This window comes from Podarcis tiliguerta (assembly GCF_965153285.1).
Source record: "Podarcis tiliguerta genome assembly, chromosome: 17".
NCBI classification, from domain to species: domain Eukaryota; kingdom Metazoa; phylum Chordata; class Lepidosauria; order Squamata; family Lacertidae; genus Podarcis; species Podarcis tiliguerta.
The window spans coordinates 36508736-36529316 of NC_139550.1; the positions used below are offsets into that span (position 1 = coordinate 36508736).

The window sequence follows — 20581 nt, forward strand, 5'->3', positions numbered from 1 at the left end:
ACCCTGTGGTGTTTCTCCCCTTCCTGTCAGAGGAGAATATTAAGGAAGTTGTACCTTCACCTAACACCTAGTAATTAATTATCATAACTGACAGTTTCCCACTGGTCATTATATAACACCCAGTTTTCATATGGCACAGTTGGGGAGTGTGTGACCCTCCAGATACTGTTGGCCTCCAACTCCCATCAGCTCCAGCCAGAATGGCCAAAGGCAAAGGATACTGGGAGTCCAGCAACATCCAGAGGGTCACAAGTTTACCGCCACCACGTCGTTTATGACTGAAAAACTCTCCCATGCCCTCTCAAGTTGCTGCTTATAATGCCTAAGAAATAATCCAGTATTGCTTGGTTGTGTGTATATCCCTGAAAGGGGTCCCCAGCACTGCTGGTGTATGCAGTGTTATATAATGGTCATTGTATACATCAGATATGGGTATGCGTGACACACCCTGCCCTGGGCATCCTGCCATGGGGCTGCCTGACATTTATTGCAGGGTGGGGGATGATAGTCTCCCACCTGCCATGTGTTAATGCTTGGGGAATTCCACCAGGTTCTCCGGGTTCTGTCTCCGGCGTTCAGACTCAGTCGGTCGGCTGAATTGGAGCAGAAGGAACAGAGGAGAGGGCCCTGGAGTCCTGCTCCTACACTTACTTTTGTTCCTTCCATTTTAATTGGCTCTCAATCCCTCATCCCACTCAGGCTCCTTTCCCTCCCCGCTCCCCACCTGTCTCCCTCTCTGAGCTCCCCGGAAATCTGCTCTTCTGTCCACTTGTCCACAGGGATTAGGCCAATTTCTGTCCCTGGTCTCTGAATTCTTGTCCAGACTTGGCTGCAGACAGTAGCTGGGCAAAGAGGCTGATTGTCCTCTGGCCACATCCCCAAGGTCACCGCAGGTGGGAAGCTCACCAGGCCACTCTCTGATCTTCACCTCTGGAATGTGGCCAGGGGGATTGCTGGGGGATTTAGGCTCTTTGCTGTACCAGCCGCTGAGCACCCTCCCCCCACCACCCACGTCGGCTCCGCCTTAGCCACTTCATGGGACCAAAATACCCCCTGAGCTCAGCTCAGCTCGGCCTGAGCCCAGACCAGGGATCACATAGATTAGCTTGCTCCCGCTGCTGCCCATTCTATGGGGAAGGCAGCAAGAAAGAAGGGGGATGAGGACGCTTGAGACTTGCCTTCCTTTTGGAGGCCAGTGGGCTGAGGGAGTGGGCTGGCTTGTGGGACTGACCCTTGACTCCGAGGATGTATCTCCCCAGAACTGCTGGAGACACGCACTGCCCGCCCCTTCAGCTTTTCCTTCAACACAAGCGATTATCGGATCCTGCTGATGGACCAAGACCAGGAGCGGCTCTACCTGGGGGCACGAGACTTCCTGGTGGCCTTGGATCTTCACAATATCAACAAGGAGCCGCTCATTGTAAGCCCTGCTGCAGAGGGCCTCAAGGAGAGTCGCGCTGGGTCAGAATGAAAGGGGCCACATTGCCCAGGATTTATGGGGTTGGGCTGTGGTCCGCTGGATGCGTCCAGAAAAGGCTGGGTTTGGTTGGTGGGGGTAACATGGGAGGAGGTGAAGAAGAACATGGGATAGGCTGGAGCAGAGGCAGCCAGGGAGATGGGCACCCTGGATTCTTGGCCAAGCTTCAGAAGGCAGCTAACTGCAAGTGCGTGAAGGCCTGGCATGGAGGGAGAAATACCTCTAGTCTCTCAAAGCCAATCCCCATCCTGTTCATCTCTCTCTGTCTCTCTCTGCACAGATTCATTGGCCAGCACTTCCCAGCCACCAGAATGAGTGTCGCCTGGCAGGGAAGGGGCAGAGGGTGAGTCGTAGTTGCTGCTCCACTGCTCTCTTCTTATCACCCTGGGTATCACCTCACAACCGCTAGTGGGGTTTTTGGTCTAAATGCCCCAAATCCCTGTGGAAAGACCATTTGTCAATGTGGCTATGGCTGTCCCTGAATCCATCTGACTCCTTATTTTAGTTTCTTACATTTCTATCCCGCTTTTCTTCCATTGTGGAACCTGAGGAGGTGGCATGCATGTGGTTCCCAGGACTTGCTTACCTTCAACAAGATGATGTGCCTTCAGGAATACCCCTGGACCTCCCGGGTTTTCTTGTGTACTTCTAAGAACAATATTACCAAAAAAACCCAAAGCTGTTACCTCCATGGCATCATCTTTGCTATCCATTGATCCTGCATAGCCTGTGTTTCTGAGCAATGCCCCCCACCAGAAGTCGGCTCCCCTTCCTCTTTATTTTTTGGGGAAGGGACAGGGTAAGAAAATGGGGGTTGAGCCAACTTCTGGCTGCCAGGAGGATGTCTGCCAGCTCATGCCCTGTTTCCTCTTTACCCTCCAGGGCGAATGTTTCAACTACATCCGGCTTATGCAGCCATTGAACCGCACTCACCTGTATGTGTGTGGAACAGGGGCCTACCACCCAGTCTGTGCCCTCGTCAACCGTGGCTGGCGCTCTGAAGTAAGCAGAGAACCTGGATTGCTTCCCGCTGGGAGGAGAGCCACTGCTCAGTGGTAGAGACATGATTTGTATGCCCAAAGGTCCAGGTTCAATCCTTGGCATCTCCAGGTAGAGTTGGGAAGGATCCCAGTCGGAAACCCTGGAGTGTCACTGCCAGTGAATGTAACTCAGGTGTGGGCAACCCATGGCCCCACAGATACTGCTGAGCTATAGCTCTTATGATCCCTGATCATTGGACATGGAGGCTGAGACGGATGGGTGTTGGCAGCCAACAACATCTAGAGACCCACAGGTTTCCCTGTTGTTGACCATAGTGAGTTAGAACACAAGAAGAGCCTGCTGGATCAGGCACATGACCCATCTAGTCAACCTTCCTGTTCTCCCAGTGGCCAACCAGATGCTTGTGGAAAACCTACAAGCGCGATTCGATCACAAGAGCACCATCCCCTCCCATAGTTTCCTGCCACTGGAGTTGAGAAACATTGATGCCTCCAGCTGTGGAGACAGAACATAGCCGTCATGGCCAAGAGCCATTGATAGCCATCTCCGCCATGAATTTGTCAGATTCTCTTTTAAAGCCTTCCAAGTTAGAGGGACCAATAGTACGCTGGACAAATGTATACATCCTATACCGCTAAAAAACATTCTGGGTTCTATAGTTTGCTCAGGATTTGGGGGCATTGTAGCTCTGTGAGGGGTGAACTACAGTGCCCAGAATTCTTTAAGAGGAAAGAATGTTCTACAAATGTGCTTTAGTGAGTACACAGCCTTAGTTTAAGGCAGTTACCTGTGTGAGCTTCTGAAGAGAGAGGGTACTTCTGAAAAGGAGAGCAGGTCAAGAGTGGGATTTAGTCCCTCCACAGTTTTGGAAATGAGCTGGGCTTTAGGTTAGGTGTTCAAGGTAGGTTTCCATGCTCATATTCATGCTCTCTTCTTTTTTCATCCCTTCAAAGGAGTACCTTTTCCGCATGGTGCCTCGTTCACTGGAGCCAGGGAAGGGCAAGTGCCCATATGACCCCCGGCAGCACAGCACGGCTGTGCTTGTCAGTAAGTGACTTTGAGTGAGTTTGCATGTGTCCCTGGATGCAACCCTGCTACCAGTTATCTCTATGAAGCACCAGTAGTGTTGTGCATATACGTGTATTTGTCTTTTAACTCTTGTTTTTCTTACAAGAGAGCTCCAGATGAGTGTGATCCATCTTGCTTGTCAGCATATAAATGGCCACAGGTTGCCCAATGGAGCCAGAGACCATGTCATTGTGTGTTTACAGCCACCATTGTTTGATGACTTGTCTTTCTCTTGCATTTACTAGACATGCTGCATTAGCTAAGCAGCCAGTTAGCGCTAAACAGCTGATTGGCAGGGAACAAGAAGCTGCTGAGGATGTTGCAGGCCAAGAAGACATTTTCCACTGAGGGGCCATAACTTAGTTTCAGAGCACATACTTTGGAAGTATAAGGTCCCATGTTTAACCACAATTGAAAGGAGATTCGAAAGCAGGGTTAGGAGACCCACGTCTAATGTTCTGGATTGCTGTTTCTCAGTTAAGGCAGACAATACTGGAGCAGATGGACCAAAGGTCTACGCTCTTGTACCCAGTTCCCTTGCCTTCAGGTTTGCATCGGCTATATGTCTACATGTGTCTCTGTGTCTATTCGACTAATGCTGCCATGTGCCTCTTCCACCATTCTCCTCTCCCCAGATAACACACTGTATGCTGGAGTTCATGTGGATTTCATGGGCACTGATGCTGCTGTGTTCCGAACGATGGGGCCTCGACCGGCTGTGCGCACCGAGCAACATGATTCCCGCTGGCTCTATGGTATGAGGCTGATGGAGGTAGCCAGAAGTGGGTGGGGAGGAGTGCTGGGATAGCACACTGTGGATAATGGCGAGAATTATGGCTCACCTCCTGTGGCGCGAGTGGCACAGGTAGCAGGGTGCGTGTTGTGGCACACCTGGAGAGCCTTGCACTTGGCAGTGCCATAGAGGCGAAACCTGCAGCCCAGCCTGCTTCTCCTCTGTTAGGCTGCTGCCTGCCGCTCAGCTCAGCAGACTTACGCCCATCCTCATCCTCATTATTATTTGTGTTCATTTGTCACTTTTTTCACAAAAGTGAGTTAAAGTGATTCGTGGCATTAAAAGAAACATTAAAACTGAGTGTACAAAGAGCAGACTATGAATCTGAATGCTCATCATGCAAAAGGACAGATCCAACTCACCCACCCCGTTGAAAAAATTAGCATTACCCCAATGCATAAGAATATGTGTTATAACTAAAGCAAGCTTTCTCAATCTCAGCCCTCCAGATGTTTTCGGCCTACAACTCCCATGATCCCTAGCTAGCAGGACCAGTGGTCAGGGATGATGGGAATTGTAGTCTCAAAACATCTGGAGGGCCGAGGCTGAGGAAGCCTGGACTAAAGTGTAGAAAATGTCCTAGATGTTGTACTTGGCTTGTTGTGGCACGCTTTCGCCCAAAGGTTGGCAGCCACTGGGCTAAAGTGTTTGCTTGCGCTGCCTAGTGGCGGACCAAGGTAACGGCACTTTTCCCCTCCCCACCAGACCCTGTCTTCCTCCACGCCCGCGTCATCCCCGACAGCTCCGACCACAACGATGACAAGCTCTACTTCTTTTTCCGTGAGAAAGCGCTTGAGGGTGCCGTGGGGCCTGCTGTGCTCGCTCGGGTGGGACGGGTTTGCCTGGTGAGCGACGCTTGGAGTGGGGGAGACACCCACCCACACGGTTGAGTTTTGGCTTGAGGCATGGGGAACCAGGCTGAGAAAGATGGAGCAGGCCGGGGGCTGCCGCCTGAGGGGTGTGTGAGCGTGTGTTTTGCTGGTGGCGATGGCTGTGTCCCCGCTCCTGCAGAGCTAAAATTGCACCTGGAGATCCTAGAAAAGGGTTCCAAATTCTGGGCTGCCTTAAGTGTAGCTAAGTCAAGTTCCCACTAGCCTTAGGATTACTGCTTGCTCAATGGGACTTCCCCCCATCCTACCTTTGAATACATCTAAATTTCTTCTAGGGTTCCTCCAACCCCCTGGAGCAAATTTTGGGGCACGTGTAGGGGGAGGAGATGGGGAGGGAGTCCTGTTGTGCTAGTGGTAACCCACACACTTACAAGATGAAGTAGTTGACTACAATACAGTGAGCTGGGTTTAATAACCAGACAATGCTGTACCGTACTATAGGAATTCAGAGGCAGTATGGCAGATGCTGCTGTTGGGGAAATCTAGCGGGAGCTGCCTCATGCCTTGTTTGTAAACTCCCCAAGGAACAGGATAATGGACTAGAATTGTCATTGGTCTGTTCCAGCAGGGATCTGCTTTGGGCCATATCACTCCCTTTCAGCTAGTGGACTCTGCTAGTCAGTGTCAGCAGGATTACAGCACCAAATTAGGCAACTGAGGAATAAAAGGGAGGTGTCAGCATGCTTGGGAGAACCTCTAGAGTTTACAGAAGTGCAGGCTATCTTTGGCCGGGCATGTGTTTGTGCGTCAATGAAGAAACCAACACAGAAAAGCTAACAGCTCAATGAACACTCGGTGTCTGTTGCTGTTGGGTGTGTTGTGGAAGAGAGCACTATTAGCGGGCTGGAACCCTGAACAGGAATGCTCCCCACTTCCACATTACTCTCTGCACTCCCACAAGCACACAGAGATGCAGACACGCAAGCAAGCACGCTGGTCCTGTGTGCCAGTTGTGGCACATCTGTGCACCATAGCGAGCCTGTGGAAGGTGTAGGTATATGCACAGCCATTCTGGTCTTCGTTGTGCACAGGTTGTGACCACAACTAACTCAAATGTTTTCTTGCAAAATCCCTATTGAAATTCATGGGAGCTTGGAAAAGAGCCCAGATTCCCTCATCCTTTCATTGTGGCTTGTGCAGGGAACTTCCTGGTAGATTGTGTGTGATTAATATTTTAAATTTCCCTGACAACTCACCACATGGCCACTGAAACCCTGTCATGTGATTAGGGAAGAGCCATTACATTCTGAGTTACAGGACATTCATGAGGTTCAAACTGTTGTTCAGGTCTGAAAATGCTCTCAATTACATTAAGTACAGAACCCTACCCAGCGTGGGGGGAACCTGTTTTACTCAGCCTAGTGATTTGCCCAGCAGCACTTAATAAAGGCTGCCTGAACTGGTTACCCCAAATCCTTGCTGTTTTTTAAAAAATAATTTTATTTTTTATTTTGACAAAGTAATAATAATAAATAAAGAATAAAAATGTGCACCCCACCCGCAAGACCATTCCATTGTAGCTATCCAACATCCCAAGATTTCAACACCCCTTTCCATTCTAACAGTACAAATTCTACAAACCCCTTCCATATCTCCTCAAAATCATTTCTCTTGCATATTCCCCGTCTTACCTTAATAGCACGTTAATTTATCATAAATAAATAAATAAATAAATCATTAACAAATTTATCCCACACCTCTTTATACCATTCTTCCATTTTATATTTACCTTGCCCCTTCCACTTCCTGGCTATAATAATTCATGCAGCTGTCAATAAATTTGTGAGCAAGTCCTTCATAGCCTGTGAACCTTCCACCCCATCGTAAATTGATAATAATGCTACCTTTGGACTTTCGGTCAGCTTTTACCCAGTGGTTTCTGTTATCTCCTTAAACACCCTTTGCCCCCAAAATTGTACGTATTTATACCTCCACCACATGTGAACTTAATTCCCGGTTTCCTGGCATCCCTTTTACTTACACTCTTGTCCCTTTGGCCAGTTCATTTTTATTTTTAAACTTTTCTTCCTTATTTTTCAATAATCAATAATCAAGGTATAATCAACGAAATAATCAACGAAAAGTGGGCCAGACCCATGTGCTTTCTTTTTGTAACCTCTAAGTTTTTCCAGAGTGTGCTGTGAGTGGGTGGTGGGGCCATATATTTATAGCACCGTAGAATTGTTGGGACCAAGGACAATCTAGTTCAACCTCCTGCAATGCAGGAATCGCAACTAAAGAATCCCTGACAGATGCCCACCCAACCTCTGTTTAAAAACCTCCAAGGAAGGAGAGTCCTTCACTTTCCAAGGTCCACCATAGTTCCTGATTCTTTTAACTGTGTAGATCTTGAAATGGTGCCACTTCAGATACCAGCAAATTCAGGTCACACAATTAAAGTTGATTGTGAAGAGCTCTCCTCTGGAAATTAGTGCTCACCCAACTGTCTTCTCTATGGGTAACAGTGCTATTGCTGAAAAAGAGTTAGAGCAGGGGCAGACAGAAAGACCAAGCTGTGTTGATAGATCTCTGGCTGATTTGCAGTGGATCAGCAAAGGTTTCAGAGAGTACCCTGTTCCTTATTTCTGTGTTCCCCCGCCCCACCCACCAGCCACTATTTTGCACACTGCTCTGATGGGTGGACCTTGATGTTTTGGTTAAAAAAAAAGATACAGTTAAATATTTCAAGCCTGAAGCCTGCCCATCCCTGGGTTAGAGAATTTTGATCCACCCCCTAATTGAATCAACTAAGAGTCTCCTGCTGCTCTTAGATCTCCAAATCCTAGGGTCTCTGTTTGGCTTTCTCTGCTCCTCTGTGATAAAACTTTCCTACCATTTCCTATTCCATGCCCTCCATGTTCTAATTTTTTTTAAAGCTTTCTGATTCTTGCTTTCATGCTGGTGTTAAGGCAAGAGGTCCCAGTACAAATGATGGCTTTCTTCATCTTCCAGCCCAGAGGTGGCTGCTGGATCTATTGTTCTTCAGGGGTGAATGAAAGCTTCACCCCTGACCCAATGCAGATTGCAAGTACATCACCCTCTTTTCTAGAATGGGAGCATACTGGATGGCGGGGGAGAACTAAAGCCCCCCCCCCCAATATCCTAATCCAGACTGGGCTCTACATGCTGTCTATTTCTGCAAGAAAAGCTGTGCACTCAGAGACCAAGCATGTGATTCGCTTTGGCCACTGTAGGGATTAGCTGACAGACCCTTGTACATTTCCCTTTTCAGAATGATGATGGCGGGCAGCGCTCTTTGGTGAACAAGTGGACGACTTTCCTTAAAGCTCGGCTTGTCTGCTCGGTGATTGGAGAGGACGGCGTGGAGACTTTCTTTGATGAGCTCCGTGAGCTGCTGTTTTGGAGAGGGATTTTGTTTTGGCGGGGCAGAAATTATTTATGTTGGCAGCGGGAGGTTAAGGCCATAAGGATTTCAGGTTCCACCCTTGGTGCAGAAACCTGAGGCTTAGTGATTGTCTCTGTGTGTGCAGGTGACTGTAAGAGGGTTGAGGCACAGGAGACAGAATTGCACCCTAACCTCTGGAGAAAGAATTAGCTTGAATGACTTAAAGCCAGGCGTAACCACAGAGTGGCCATTGAAATATCTTGGCTCTGTCAACTTCAAGGGGTTCTTGAGGCCATTCCAAAAGACATCTGCCAAGATGCTTCTTGTTCTTAGCATTCCAGGTCAAGGTGGAAGATCCCAGCCCTGTGTATTCCAGTGGCCATTGGGATGAAAAATGTTTTTCTTCATTTGGCCATTTGTAGATCTCCCTAAATTCACTTTGTAGGCAAGGATGGGGATCCTGTGGATTCCCAACTCCCATCAATTCCATCTCCAATGTAAGCAACCTATTTCTCTGGACTTGATCCATTCCTATGACCCTTTGGAAGGAACCCTTGGATTTCCATGTGTGTTCATAGAATCATAGAATTGGACAGTTGGAAGGGATCTGGGGACCACCTGGCTTGAGAGCAGTACATGTGAAAAGGATCTAGGAGTCTTGGTTGACCACAAACTTGACATGAGCCAACAGTGTGACGCGGCAGCTAAAAAAGCCAATGCAATTCTGGGCTGCATCAATAGGAGTATAGCATCTAGATCAAGGGAAGTTATAGTGCCACTGTATTCTGCTCTGGTCAGACCTCACCTGGAGTACTGTGTCCAGTTCTGGGCACCACAGTTCAAGAAGGACACTGACAAACTGGAACGTGTCCAGAGGAGGGCAACCAAAATGATCAAAGGCCTGGAAACGATGCCTTATGAGGAACGGCTAAGGGAGCTGGGCATGTTTAGCCTGGAGAAGAGGAGGTTAAGGGGGGATATGATAGCCATGTTCAAATATATAAAAGGATGTCACATTGAGGAGGGAGAAAGGTTGTTTTCTGCTGCTCCAGAGAAGCGGACACGGAGCAATGGATCCAAACTACAAGAAAGAAGATTCCACCTAAACATTAGGAAGAACTTCCTGACAGTAAGAGCTGTTCGACAGTGGAATTTGCTGCCAAGGAGTGTGGTGGAGTCTCCTTCTTTGGAGGTCTTTAAGCAGAGGCTTGACAACCATATGTCAGGAGTGCTCTGATGGTGTTTCCTGCTTGGCAGGGGGTTGGACTCGATGGCCCTTGTGGTCTCTTCCAACTCTATGATTCTATGATTCTATGATTCTAATCAAACCCCTTGCCATGCCATTTGTTCGCTGCCATTTGCTTCGGTATGTCCCCCTAAGCCACAGCACAGATGTAACTGAGAGATACATGCAAGGTATAGGCACCAACTTCTAGGGGCTGAGGTCTATTTGGCTCCCAAAAAAATATTTGAGGGGGCTGCCCCCCTAAAGTTGATGAGCATTGCCATTCAAATGGTGTGTGTGCGTCTTGCGATTGATTATGCAGGGCAGAGCTTACCCCCCTCCCCCAAATAATTGTATTCAAGTTGTCACACCTGATGCAGGGGGTGGCCATAGGCTAGATGGGGACTGGCAATCTTTCCCGCACAACCTACCCACCTCCCTGAAGAAGCTCTGCCTCTTTGTTTCCCTCTTCCAGGTGACGTTTTCCTGCTGCCGACTCAGGACGAGAAGCACCCTCTGCTCTATGGGGTCTTCTCCTCATTGGGGTGAGTGAGCACCCCGTGGTGGGGGCAGCTGGGCTTCAGTGTTGGGGCCTAGCCTGCTCAGCAGGCCTTGGGCCTCACACAGGTGTCTGCCCCTTTCTCCCTTTTCCCTTCCTCCAGGTCCGTGTTCCGTGGCTCTGCGGTCTGTGTTTACTCCATGGCCGACATTCGCACAGTCTTCAATGGGCCCTTTGCCCACAAGGAGGGACACAACTACCAGTGGGGCCCTTACACAGGACGGGTGCCCTACCCGCGCCCTGGAGCTGTGAGTCACCAAGGCCTCTCACTCCCCTGATGTGTTATTCCCCTCAGCGCCTGGATTTCACTGTCTGCCTCCCTTTTCTCCTCCCCTAAGCTCCTTGCGATTTCTTCCTTGTATTTACCCCCTCTCCTGCTTTACACTCAATTGTGTGTTTCCTTTGCATTATGGGGTACAAAGAAGGTTAGCAGGGTAGGGTGGGGAAAGCTGGACCCCTACAGTTCCCCCCACCCTGGCCAAGATTCTGACTCTACTCCCCGGCTCTCTTTCTCAGTGCCCAGGAGGAACCTTCACCCCAGGACTTCGCTCCACACGTGAATTTTCGGACGAGCTGGTGACGTTTGTGCGTGCCCACCCTCTGATGTACAATGCTGTTTACCCACTGCAGCGCCGCCCCCTGCTTGTGAGGACCAATGTGCCTTACAGCTTCACCACCTTGGCCGTGGACCTAGTGGATGCAGTGGACGGGCGCTATGAGGTTCTCTTTCTTGGGACAGGTAAGTAATGGGTGCTATAGTTGCTGGAGAGTGCTTAGCTAGGGATGCTTTCTGACATTGTCACTCTTCAGCCACCCCCACCGCCCCCATCAGACAGGCTGTGGTGGAAGTCACCTAGAAAACTCACCTCTTGACCTGTTCTTGTTAAAGGTGCTAATAGGTGCTTCAAGTGCATATTGAATACCACTGAATTCCCAGCTGTGACCTGAGTGACTTTTCTTTTTCTTAATTTCCCCGGTTGAGTGGGAAAACTGTGACTCTCCAGATGTTCTCAGACTACAACTCCCATCATCTCTGACCATGCTGCTTGGGGCTGAGGGGAGTTGGAGTCCCACAACCTCTAAAGAGCTACACAGGTTCCCCATCCCTAGCGTAGGGTTTTGAAGGTAAACACCAACACCTTTGAAGTTGTCCCTAAATACCGTCCACAAGCAACCAGTTCCGCACTGGAGTAAAATGTCCTCCATAGCTTCTGAAGGAAGATGTCTGGGTCTTCTTCCTCCAGACCAGGGCACAGTGCAGAAGGTGATTGTGCTGCCGAAGGAACAGGGCAACTTGGAAGAGCTGACCCTGGAGGAGGTGGAAGTGTTCAGGGTGAGTGAACACGTGGCTCCCTGTTGTTGCTGCCCTAACACTGACACCTGTCTCTGCCCTTCTCAACGTTGGCCTCTCCTCTTTTTGCCTTACAGGCTCCAGCGCCTGTGAAGACCCTGTGGATATCCTCTAAACGGGTAGGTGGTTGAGGTACCTGTTGCTGAGGAGCAAAGTAGGAGATGAGCACTCTGGGTCACTGCTCTGACAGGGGTGCAGGTGCCTGAAGGACCTTGTGGGCTTAGTCCTCCAACTCTGAGAATGGAGGTTAGGATTCCGCTGCTGTTGCACAGAGGCTGAAGACCAGGCTTCGTCTTGTAGGAGGCAAGCGGGTGGTCTTGCAACAAAAGGAGAAATCCAGGTTCCCATTCAGCCGCTGCTCTCTCCTCTCTGCTCTGCAGCAACAGCTGTACGCCTCCTCAGACGTGGGGGTCTCCCAGCTGAGCCTCCATCGATGCCGCGAATACGGTGAAGCTTGTGCCGATTGCTGCCTGGCCAGGGATCCCTATTGCGCTTGGGATGGGCAGCGCTGCACACGCTACAGCCACACAGCCAAAAGGTAACATCCTGAGAGTGCTAAGTTGGAAATGCAAATGCCGAGGGAAGGAGGGAGGGAAGCGTGAATGTAAGGAGAGGTGGCAGGTTGGATCAGGGCAGTGGTCCATTGAGTTGAGCGTTCTGTTCTCACAATGGCCAACCGTGTGCCTGTGGGGAGCCCCCAAGCTGGACCACAGCAATTCAGAGACATACTTCCTCTGCCAGTGGAGGCTAGCAGCCACTCCATGGATTTGTCTAATCATCTTATAAAGCCATCCGTGTTGGCGGTGACCATCACTATATCTTGTGGGAGCGAATTCCATTCCAGGGTTAGGGCTTGCTCTTTGCTCTGGCAGAGGCACCCAAAAACACCACTGGCAAGGCCACTTCTACAAGGGCTATTTACTGCCATCAGGTCTGATCCCTGAGCAAACGTACAGTGGTACTTCGGGTTACAGATGCTTCAGGTTACATACGCTTCAGGTTACAGACTCCACTAACCCAGAAATAGTACCTTGGGTTAAGAACTTTGCTTCAGGATGAGAACAGAAATCGTGCGGTGGCGGTGCGGTGGCAATGGGAGGCCCCATTAGCTAAAGTGGGTTAAGAAAAGTTAAGAACAGTTTCAGGTTAAGAATGGACCTCCAGAACAAATTAAGTTCTTAACTAGAGGTACCACTGTAATGTGTGACTGTGGCTGTGGCAGGAGCATCCCTGGCTTGACGGTTCTCTCCTCCACTCTCAGATTGGTCTGGGCTGCTCTGAAGTGGCTTCCCCAGCCCCCTTGCTGCCACCAATACTGAGATTTCCTCCCCTCCCTGCCTTGCCCTATTTGCCTGTGGTGTGTCCCTCCAGTGTGGACAAAGGGCCAATAAATCGAGATGAGCGCCGCAACCCCAGAGTCGGCCACCACTGGACCTAATGGTCAGGGGTCTCTTTACCTTTACCTATCATCATGATTATGGTTGGTCGTTGTTTACTATTTTCCCTTAGCTGCTCAAAAGAAAGTCTCAAAGAAGTCTCCTGGGTTGGAAAAGGGAATGAGTTTGACCTCTTCCCTCTCATTTAGGAGGAGCCGCCGTCAGGACATCAAACATGGTGACCCTTTGCGGCAGTGCCGGGGCTTTAATGCCAAAGGTAAGTTTTCACAGCACCATCCCAGCCTTATCCTCCAAGAGTTTGTCTAATCCTTTTTTTAAAGCCATCCAAGCTGGTGGAGATCCATAGTCCATAGTCCAGCTGTGTGCTGTGTGAAGAAGTGCTTGCCAGCAAATGTGCCGTTTCCCTTAACGCAAATGTTGACAAAATTTGGCAAGTCTCGGGAGGGCTGCGTGGAATGGGAAGTCCGGCTCCTCTGGGGATCAAAAGGCAGAGGGGAGCTCAGTTCCTAATTGCCACAGGAGGAAAGGGTTATCTCAGCTGCTCAGACCAGGACATGCCTGCTCAGCACTCTCAAAAGAAAAACAAATCCACTGATTCTGTAAGGAAGGTAATGTAATAAAGGTTGAGAGAAAACTCTCTGTGGTTTGGCTGCTGCAGCAACTCCTGGCTTTATAAAAGCCAGCTCTGTTGCTGAATGAAGAGGCCATAGCACATAGGATGAATACAGAAGGTGTCAGAATCAATCCCTGGCATCTACAGGTTTTTTGAAAAGAAGGGTTGGTTTAGCAAGTGATGGGCAAGGCTCTTGGCTGAGACCCTGGAGAGCTGTGGCCAGAGTACTATACTGAGCTGGGTGGATAAATATTCTGACCTGGCAAAAGGCAGATTCCTTTTCCCCTAAAAGTAATGTAATTCCAATTTAGAAGGGTAGGATTGCATATGCTGTGTTAAACATAATGAGGATTTAGAAGATAAATTTGAAGGTATTTCTTCTCTGCATTAAGTGTCAGAGGACGATCTAGATTAGAGATTGGTGGGGGTGGGAAATGAACTGAATTGACCATTGAGGATTTACTAGTGCAGGGGAGGTGGGTGCCAGGATCTTCAAAAGGGGAGCACAATGACCTTCTAGTGGATTAGGAATGCAGAGTGGGATAATGCTAAGAGCCAGCACTGAGGTTGTGCAGGGGAAAGTGGCATGGGCAAGCAATGTGATCTCCACACATGGGAAGCATTTGGGAAGCATTTGTCTAAGTTGGCACGAAGCCCTCCTGATATCTCTGCCTGGCCTTCAGGAGTCTTCCCAGGCCACTTTTGATACCCCTTTTGTGCTTTTGCCTGGGAATGTGGTGGGAATGTGTCCTTGGAGCGTGAGAACTCTTGCTTGCTCAGATAAAGCATGGAGAGAGGTTGGGTGGAGGTAGAAATCTTGTCTTTTGGCTGGCTGGAATGTAGTCCGTTGGCAAAAGTAAGCATCTCTGCCCCCTTTGGCTTCTGTCACTGCCAACCACCAACAAGCCTCCAGAAGGTTGGCCATGGGGGAATGAAAAAGATTCCCCACCCTTGTGAGACATAAACATTACTACCCCTATGCATGATACTCCTGTAATGGAAGAGTAATTCTTGCACAATGGCAAGATGGGCTGCCCCACAAGAACTGCTGCGAGTTACCAGAAGAAATGCCACCTGTGATGGGTTGTGTATGCTGGTTCTGAAAGAGAGTCTTCCTCTCTAATAAAGTTACAAGGTGCTCCAAACCTGTGTTTCTGTTTCATCCTTTTGGTGACAAAGGTGAAAGATGGGAGAACCTTTTAGAGTCTTGTTTTTTAATTGTTTATTTTGAATAATATGCTCAATTTCTTTGTTAAAGACCCTTGAGGCCATGGAAATCATATAGAAGTATAAGAAGAGCCCTGCTGCTTCAGAACAAAGGTCCGCCTAAGTCTGGCATCCCAGTCAGATTCTCCTGGCAAACTGGCAAGCAGAGCATGATGCCAACACAGCTCCGCTGCTTGCCCCACAGTAGTTGAAATTCAGCCTCTGAAAGTGGGTGTTCCATATAGACCTCATGGCTAACAGCCATGAATGGAGCTACATCCTCTGTGACTTTGGCATAAATGACTTTAAAGGAGGATTAGACAATGGCCTTCACCTTGTTGTGAGGCAGTGAATTTCATAAACTAATGATGCACTGGTTGAAAAAAGTGCTTATTTTTGTCTGTCCGGGGATCTGCTGCCCATGAATTCCATTGGGTGGCCTAATGTGATGACAGAGGGAGAAAAACCTCTCTACCTACAACATGCGTAATTTTATGAACCTCTGCTGTGGTTCCCTTAGTTGTCCTCCTGCATTGTAAGCCACGAAGCAATCAGACACTTTAGGCTTGTAGTGATGATGCTTTAGCCCCTTGATCATCTGAGGTTATCTTTTTCTGCACCTCTTCCAGTGCTGTGCTCTGCTGAGGTGGGTTCAACTAGGACTGTATGCTGCTCTATCCTAGTGACCTCATTGCTACTTAGGTGTAGTCTGCCTCCTTCCCTCCAGACAAATCTCCCTAAGGATTTGAGGGTGGCCTGGTGGGTCCACAGGGCTTTGCTGAAGTAGATTCAGACTGATCAGCAATAGTCTGGGGCTCAACACAAAATCTTCAGTACCTTTGACATAGGGAATTTCAGCAACAGTAAGTGGTATTCATATGTAGCGCGCACACACACACACACAACCTTTATGTACCACCAACCTCTAAGCAGTTTGCAAAAAAAAAGTACAAATATGGCAAATATGGCACCTATGGCAGTGCTAATTCTGCAGATCAAAGTGGTTAAGTGGGCATACATGGTGTGATTCCACAAGTAAATAGTTGTGTTGCACAAATCCACACACGCGCCCTTTTTCATATGAACACTGGTACATGTGTAGATACGGCGTGTGCCTATGTTCAATGTGACATGTGAACAACCCTCTATTCCCAAGACCTTAATAATGTGAAGAGAGCCTGCTGCATCATGCCAATGGGGCAGCTAGCATCCTGTTTTCATAGTGGCCAACCAGATGCCTAAGGGAAGCCCAAAGGACCTGAGCACAACAGCCCTCTGCCCAGCAAATACTTTCCCCCTTACACACTTCCTTGTGTTATTATTCCTTGTGTTAATATCTAGTTCCTTGTGTTCAGTCTAGTTCCAAGATGTCTGGGAGGGTTTATAATTTTTTTGACAGGGGTTAGTCAGATTGCTTACACCTATGCAGCTCTTGGGCTTCCCTGCTTATGAAGAATACCTGAGGGACATCATCGCAGAAGGAAAGACAGTCTACTTTAGAGGCAACAGAAGAGAATGGGGCCAACACTATCAAGGCTTATCATCAGGAAGGCTTACTAAAAGCCTACTCCTCTTGCCAACTGAGTAGAAGCACTTGCCAAGTCATTTCCTTCCTTATTGTTATCAGTGGCAGCTTCTGACCAAGATTCTTGCAATTTATTTACTTTTTCCAAAGAAATTTGTCTAAGGCTGGCCCCAGACGTTTTGGTTCCTGAGGCAAAGAACAAGATGGTGTCCCCTGCTCCTCACACACAAACAGATTGGGGCTGAAATTGAAACAAGCTTAGCACTAGCAATGGGACAGTATCTTCCAGTTTAGAGGTTGCGGGGTAAGCCTTAGGCCACACACAGCTCTGGTTGGCAACAGAGGGGAATGGCTGATGTTCTCAGGTGGAACATAGGCAGGCACTGCTGCAGAACACACACTTGTTGCCTGCGATGATTGCCCGCCTCCGAGTGAAAACACTGGTGGAAGAATGTGAGATGCAAAGGTTATCTTGACTGATGCCTGTCTTCATGTTGGTGTTTCCAGAAATACTGTCTTAGTCTGTTTCAGCAAAGACAACAAACGTTTTGTGGCACCTTAAAGAGAAATACTTTATGATGGCACAAGCTTTGATGGACTCAAGCCTCCTTCCTTAGATACAGTGGTCATTTTTGGTGTACTTTGCTTTTGGAGTGTGGAAACTGTCGCAATGAACAAGGCCTTCTCAAGGAATAGGAATGGAGGAATTGTGGTCCTCCAAATGTTGTTGGACTCTAACCCCCATCAGTCCCAGACAGCAGAGCCAATAATGGGAGCCAGGGATGATGGGAGTTGTAGTGCAGCAACATCCAGAGGACCATAGATTCCCTATCCCTCTTGTAGTTGGGATTTTGCACCTCTAGGCCAGCTCTGAGAGGATTTGGCTGTGATATCAGTCATGGTCAGGATGTGTTAGTTGCTAACTCAGTGGCTGACAGTTTCATCAATGGGAGAAATGGTATGCAAAGCTTAATTTATTTTAAAGTTGTTTTGTACTTTCCCTGGAGAATGTTTCTTTATCACTAGCCTGCCCCTTTAGCAGTCTCCTGGGCCAAATCTTATGCAAATTGTGGCAAAGCAATCTACCTTTTAAGCCAGATCAGGATGGTCAAGATGTAATCATACAGAGTTTTGCTGAAGTGGTGTTTCCAGCTTTACTCGCTTTCCTGCCTTAGCTGGCGCTTCAGTGGGGCTGTGAGATTGTGAACATCCGGTTACTGCTTTGTCAACTGTACTGCAGGATCATCTCAAGCTTGGTAGGTTTGAGGATCACAGGAATCTCAGCTATCAAAGCAGGGTGTGTGTGCTAGTACTTCTTGCTATTCTCAGCTTATCTGAAGGTTAAATTCTTCTATTAAATTCTTGGATATCAGGAATTTCTAAGTGTTGCTTGCTTGCTTCTTCTGGCTGCAGGAGTGTGTTTTTGTCATATGCCTATTCAGATGCAGAATGTTTTATCTTGGGTATACTAAAAAGATGCTACATCAGTTCCACAATGAAGGCATTCCCTTATCTCAAATTGTCAGTGAACACTTCCTAAGAGCTAACTCTGTACATCCCTGTTCCTGGACTTTTCTACATTAATTTGGCAATTTTGGCAGTCTTTCTGCATTGTGAGGTGTGGTATCATTGGTAATGGTTGTCATTCCTCTTGTCCTCCACTTCAGAAATTAGAAAAGTTGGAGAGGGGAATGAAAGGCATTTTTGATGGCCCAGAAGATACAGGATACAAAATGGAGTCTAACTAAAAGGAAGGTGGGCTGAAATGTGGTAGGCAAATTTAGTCTCCACAGCATTTCTGATCTCTAATAGGAAAGCAGCAAATTTCTGTTTTTTATTTAATTTTTGTAATTTTTGCAACTGAGGATATGTCCCCATCCAAAGCAACACATTTTTAAACAGATATGGTGGGTATTTTTTGTCCATGATTAGCCTCTGTTGAAGTTGTGACAAAGGACTCTCCTAAATTTTTGTAATACTGCTTGAGCCTTACTTACACTTTGGTCCAGAATCCAGCACTAGCTCTTTTCCTAGTGACTGACTTGGCTCTGTCACATTTAATGCAGATTCAGCAAAGTGTGATCTCCCAACGTATTTACTGCTTGCCAGGTGGTTGGCAGCTTTACTAATCCTCCATTGGAAGACTTATTACGATGTATCTAAATCAGGCATAGGCAAACTCGGCCCTCCAGATGTTTTGGAACTACAACTCCCATCATCCCTGAAAGCTGGTCCTGTTAGCTAAGGATGATGTGAGTTGTAGTCCCCAAACATCCGGAGGGCCGAGTTTGCCCATGCCTGATCTAAATCAAAGGCACCATTGGCTTTTCGTGTGTTTTTCGTGGGTTCTTGAACAACTAATTCCTATCTGGTGGAAGCACTGGAGAATGAGGGCTGCTTGTAGGCGTTCAGTAAGGCATCACTGATGTGATCCATAGCTCCTAATGACCGAAGTGCTTTTAATATAGTTCATAACATGCTGTTACGGCTTTAGATAACTGAACCCACACCACTCTCATCTAACAAGACTGGGATGAAATTATGTTAACTTTAGAAATGTCTAGCAGAAAAAAGCATTGGTCCTCCTGGATTTATATTCCCAACCATTGAACAAGCTGATCTGGTTGGGCCTCTCATTAACTGAGCTCATTGCTTTGCTTTTGAAGACTTACCAGAACTTGGCCCTGTCTGCACATCTCCCTCACAGGTGCAGAAGTGCTCTGTTTTGTGCTAAGCTATAATGCTTGTCATTTTACTGCCTTTCCAGGAGCACTGCCTATATTCTACTCAACATAGGTGTAGCCTAAAACTGGCTGTGCTGCAGGTAGCTGTACTTAGTCACGGTGCCCAGTTCCAAGGCTGTGGGGAATTTCTACTGCTATCTCTAACTACATGGAACAGAGATGAAGCTTTGGGCAACACAGATGTGGTGTAGGCATGGGGGACTGGGTGATGACTGCTGAATTCTTGAGTTAACTATTTCTGCAGCAACAATTCTGGAAAAGCAAACCTATGTGCTAACCAAGTAAGACAAATTTGCAGAACATACATGTCAGGGGTTCATGAGCAGAGGCACAGGAAAGGGAGGAAATAGAGAGCGAGGGGGAGGAGTCCAAAGGAAATGTTAGCGATGACAGCGGTCCGAGGTCTCCGAGTCTTTCCAGCGAATCGGAAGATTCACAGAAAGGGGCCCCCATGGTCAGGGCAAGGGGGGTGCCGAGGGGGACACCCCAGGAAGAAGGGGCCAGAGGGGACTCAGAGAGCAGCAGTTGGAAATCAGGACCAGCGTCCACACCAGAGTGCAGTAGGGGGGAGGAGTCCCAGGCATCGGGATCAGGAGGCACACTGCCAGCGGGAGGACATGAAGCAGGATTGGCCACGCCTCCATCGGGGAGCGAGGAAACGGTCAAGAGGAAGGTTGAAGGCTGCGCGCGCGCGCCAAGTTCAAATGTGCAGGAGGGCGGCACAGTTGGCAGCCCGGATAGGGAGCCAGGTCCCAAAGCCCGCCGGAAAGAGCGGGAGGAGTCAGAGGGGTCAACGTCAGCGTCAGAAGAATCCAGGAAGGAAGGGACCCCGGGGGGTAACAGGACCCAGAGGAGAAAGGAGAGACGGAAGAGGTGGAGTAAGGCTAGAGTCTTAAACTGGTGTACAGGGGGCGGAGATTCAGATGGAGCTTCGCCGATCTAACCCTAGACGTAGAGCTGGGGCGCTGCGGCTGGAAAATGGAAACTGTACTTCAATAAAGACTTTTGTACATTACTGCCAGCTAGCGTTGGTCCTCTGTGAGCTGGGACCTGGAGCCAGCTCTGACAATACAGAATTACAGTGGGGTTATAACACTCAACAAATCCTGGACTTATTTGCAAACTTTTTTTTTTTTTTTTACAGTAGAGCAACAATTACATGAGCAGATTCAATATGGACTAGAAGGCGGAAGTGTATTCCTAGAGTGTGAACCACGATCTCCCCATGCCTCCATCAAGTGGCTTATGCAAGCTGATAATTCTGACAAGCGCAAGGTGGTAAGTCCCTCATCCTGAATAACCTTTAGCTATGAGTGTGTGGACTGTGGAGATGTTAAACTTTTTCGGGGGGGGGGGGGAGTAGTCACACTGACATTTGTCTTAAA

The 20581-nt window shown here is 48.3% G+C and overlaps 1 protein-coding gene across 8 annotated transcripts in view; it reads left to right on the top strand.

The window, feature by feature from the left end:
* Positions 1-20581, top strand: part of LOC310667408 (semaphorin-3F-like) — a 32577-nt gene that overhangs the window by 9776 nt on the left and 2220 nt on the right. For 4 of the 8 annotated variants that reach the window (XM_083419693.1, XM_083419696.1, XM_083419695.1 and 1 more), the window contains 15 exons: positions 1260-1420; positions 1758-1820; positions 2360-2479; positions 3433-3526; positions 4183-4302; positions 5046-5185; positions 8463-8577; positions 10277-10346; positions 10464-10608; positions 10877-11099; positions 11605-11693; positions 11789-11830; positions 12092-12249; positions 13297-13364; positions 20341-20474. In XM_083419693.1, coding sequence (XP_083275819.1) covers positions 1260-1420; positions 1758-1820; positions 2360-2479; positions 3433-3526; positions 4183-4302; positions 5046-5185; positions 8463-8577; positions 10277-10346; positions 10464-10608; positions 10877-11099; positions 11605-11693; positions 11789-11830; positions 12092-12249; positions 13297-13364; positions 20341-20474 — 1742 coding nt within the window. The remainder of the gene's footprint in view (positions 1-1259; positions 1421-1757; positions 1821-2359; positions 2480-3432; positions 3527-4182; positions 4303-5045; positions 5186-8462; positions 8578-10276; positions 10347-10463; positions 10609-10876; positions 11100-11604; positions 11694-11788; positions 11831-12091; positions 12250-13296; positions 13365-20340; positions 20475-20581) is intronic. The other 4 variants (XM_083419694.1, XM_083419699.1, XM_083419698.1 and 1 more) reach the window with 1 other exon arrangement.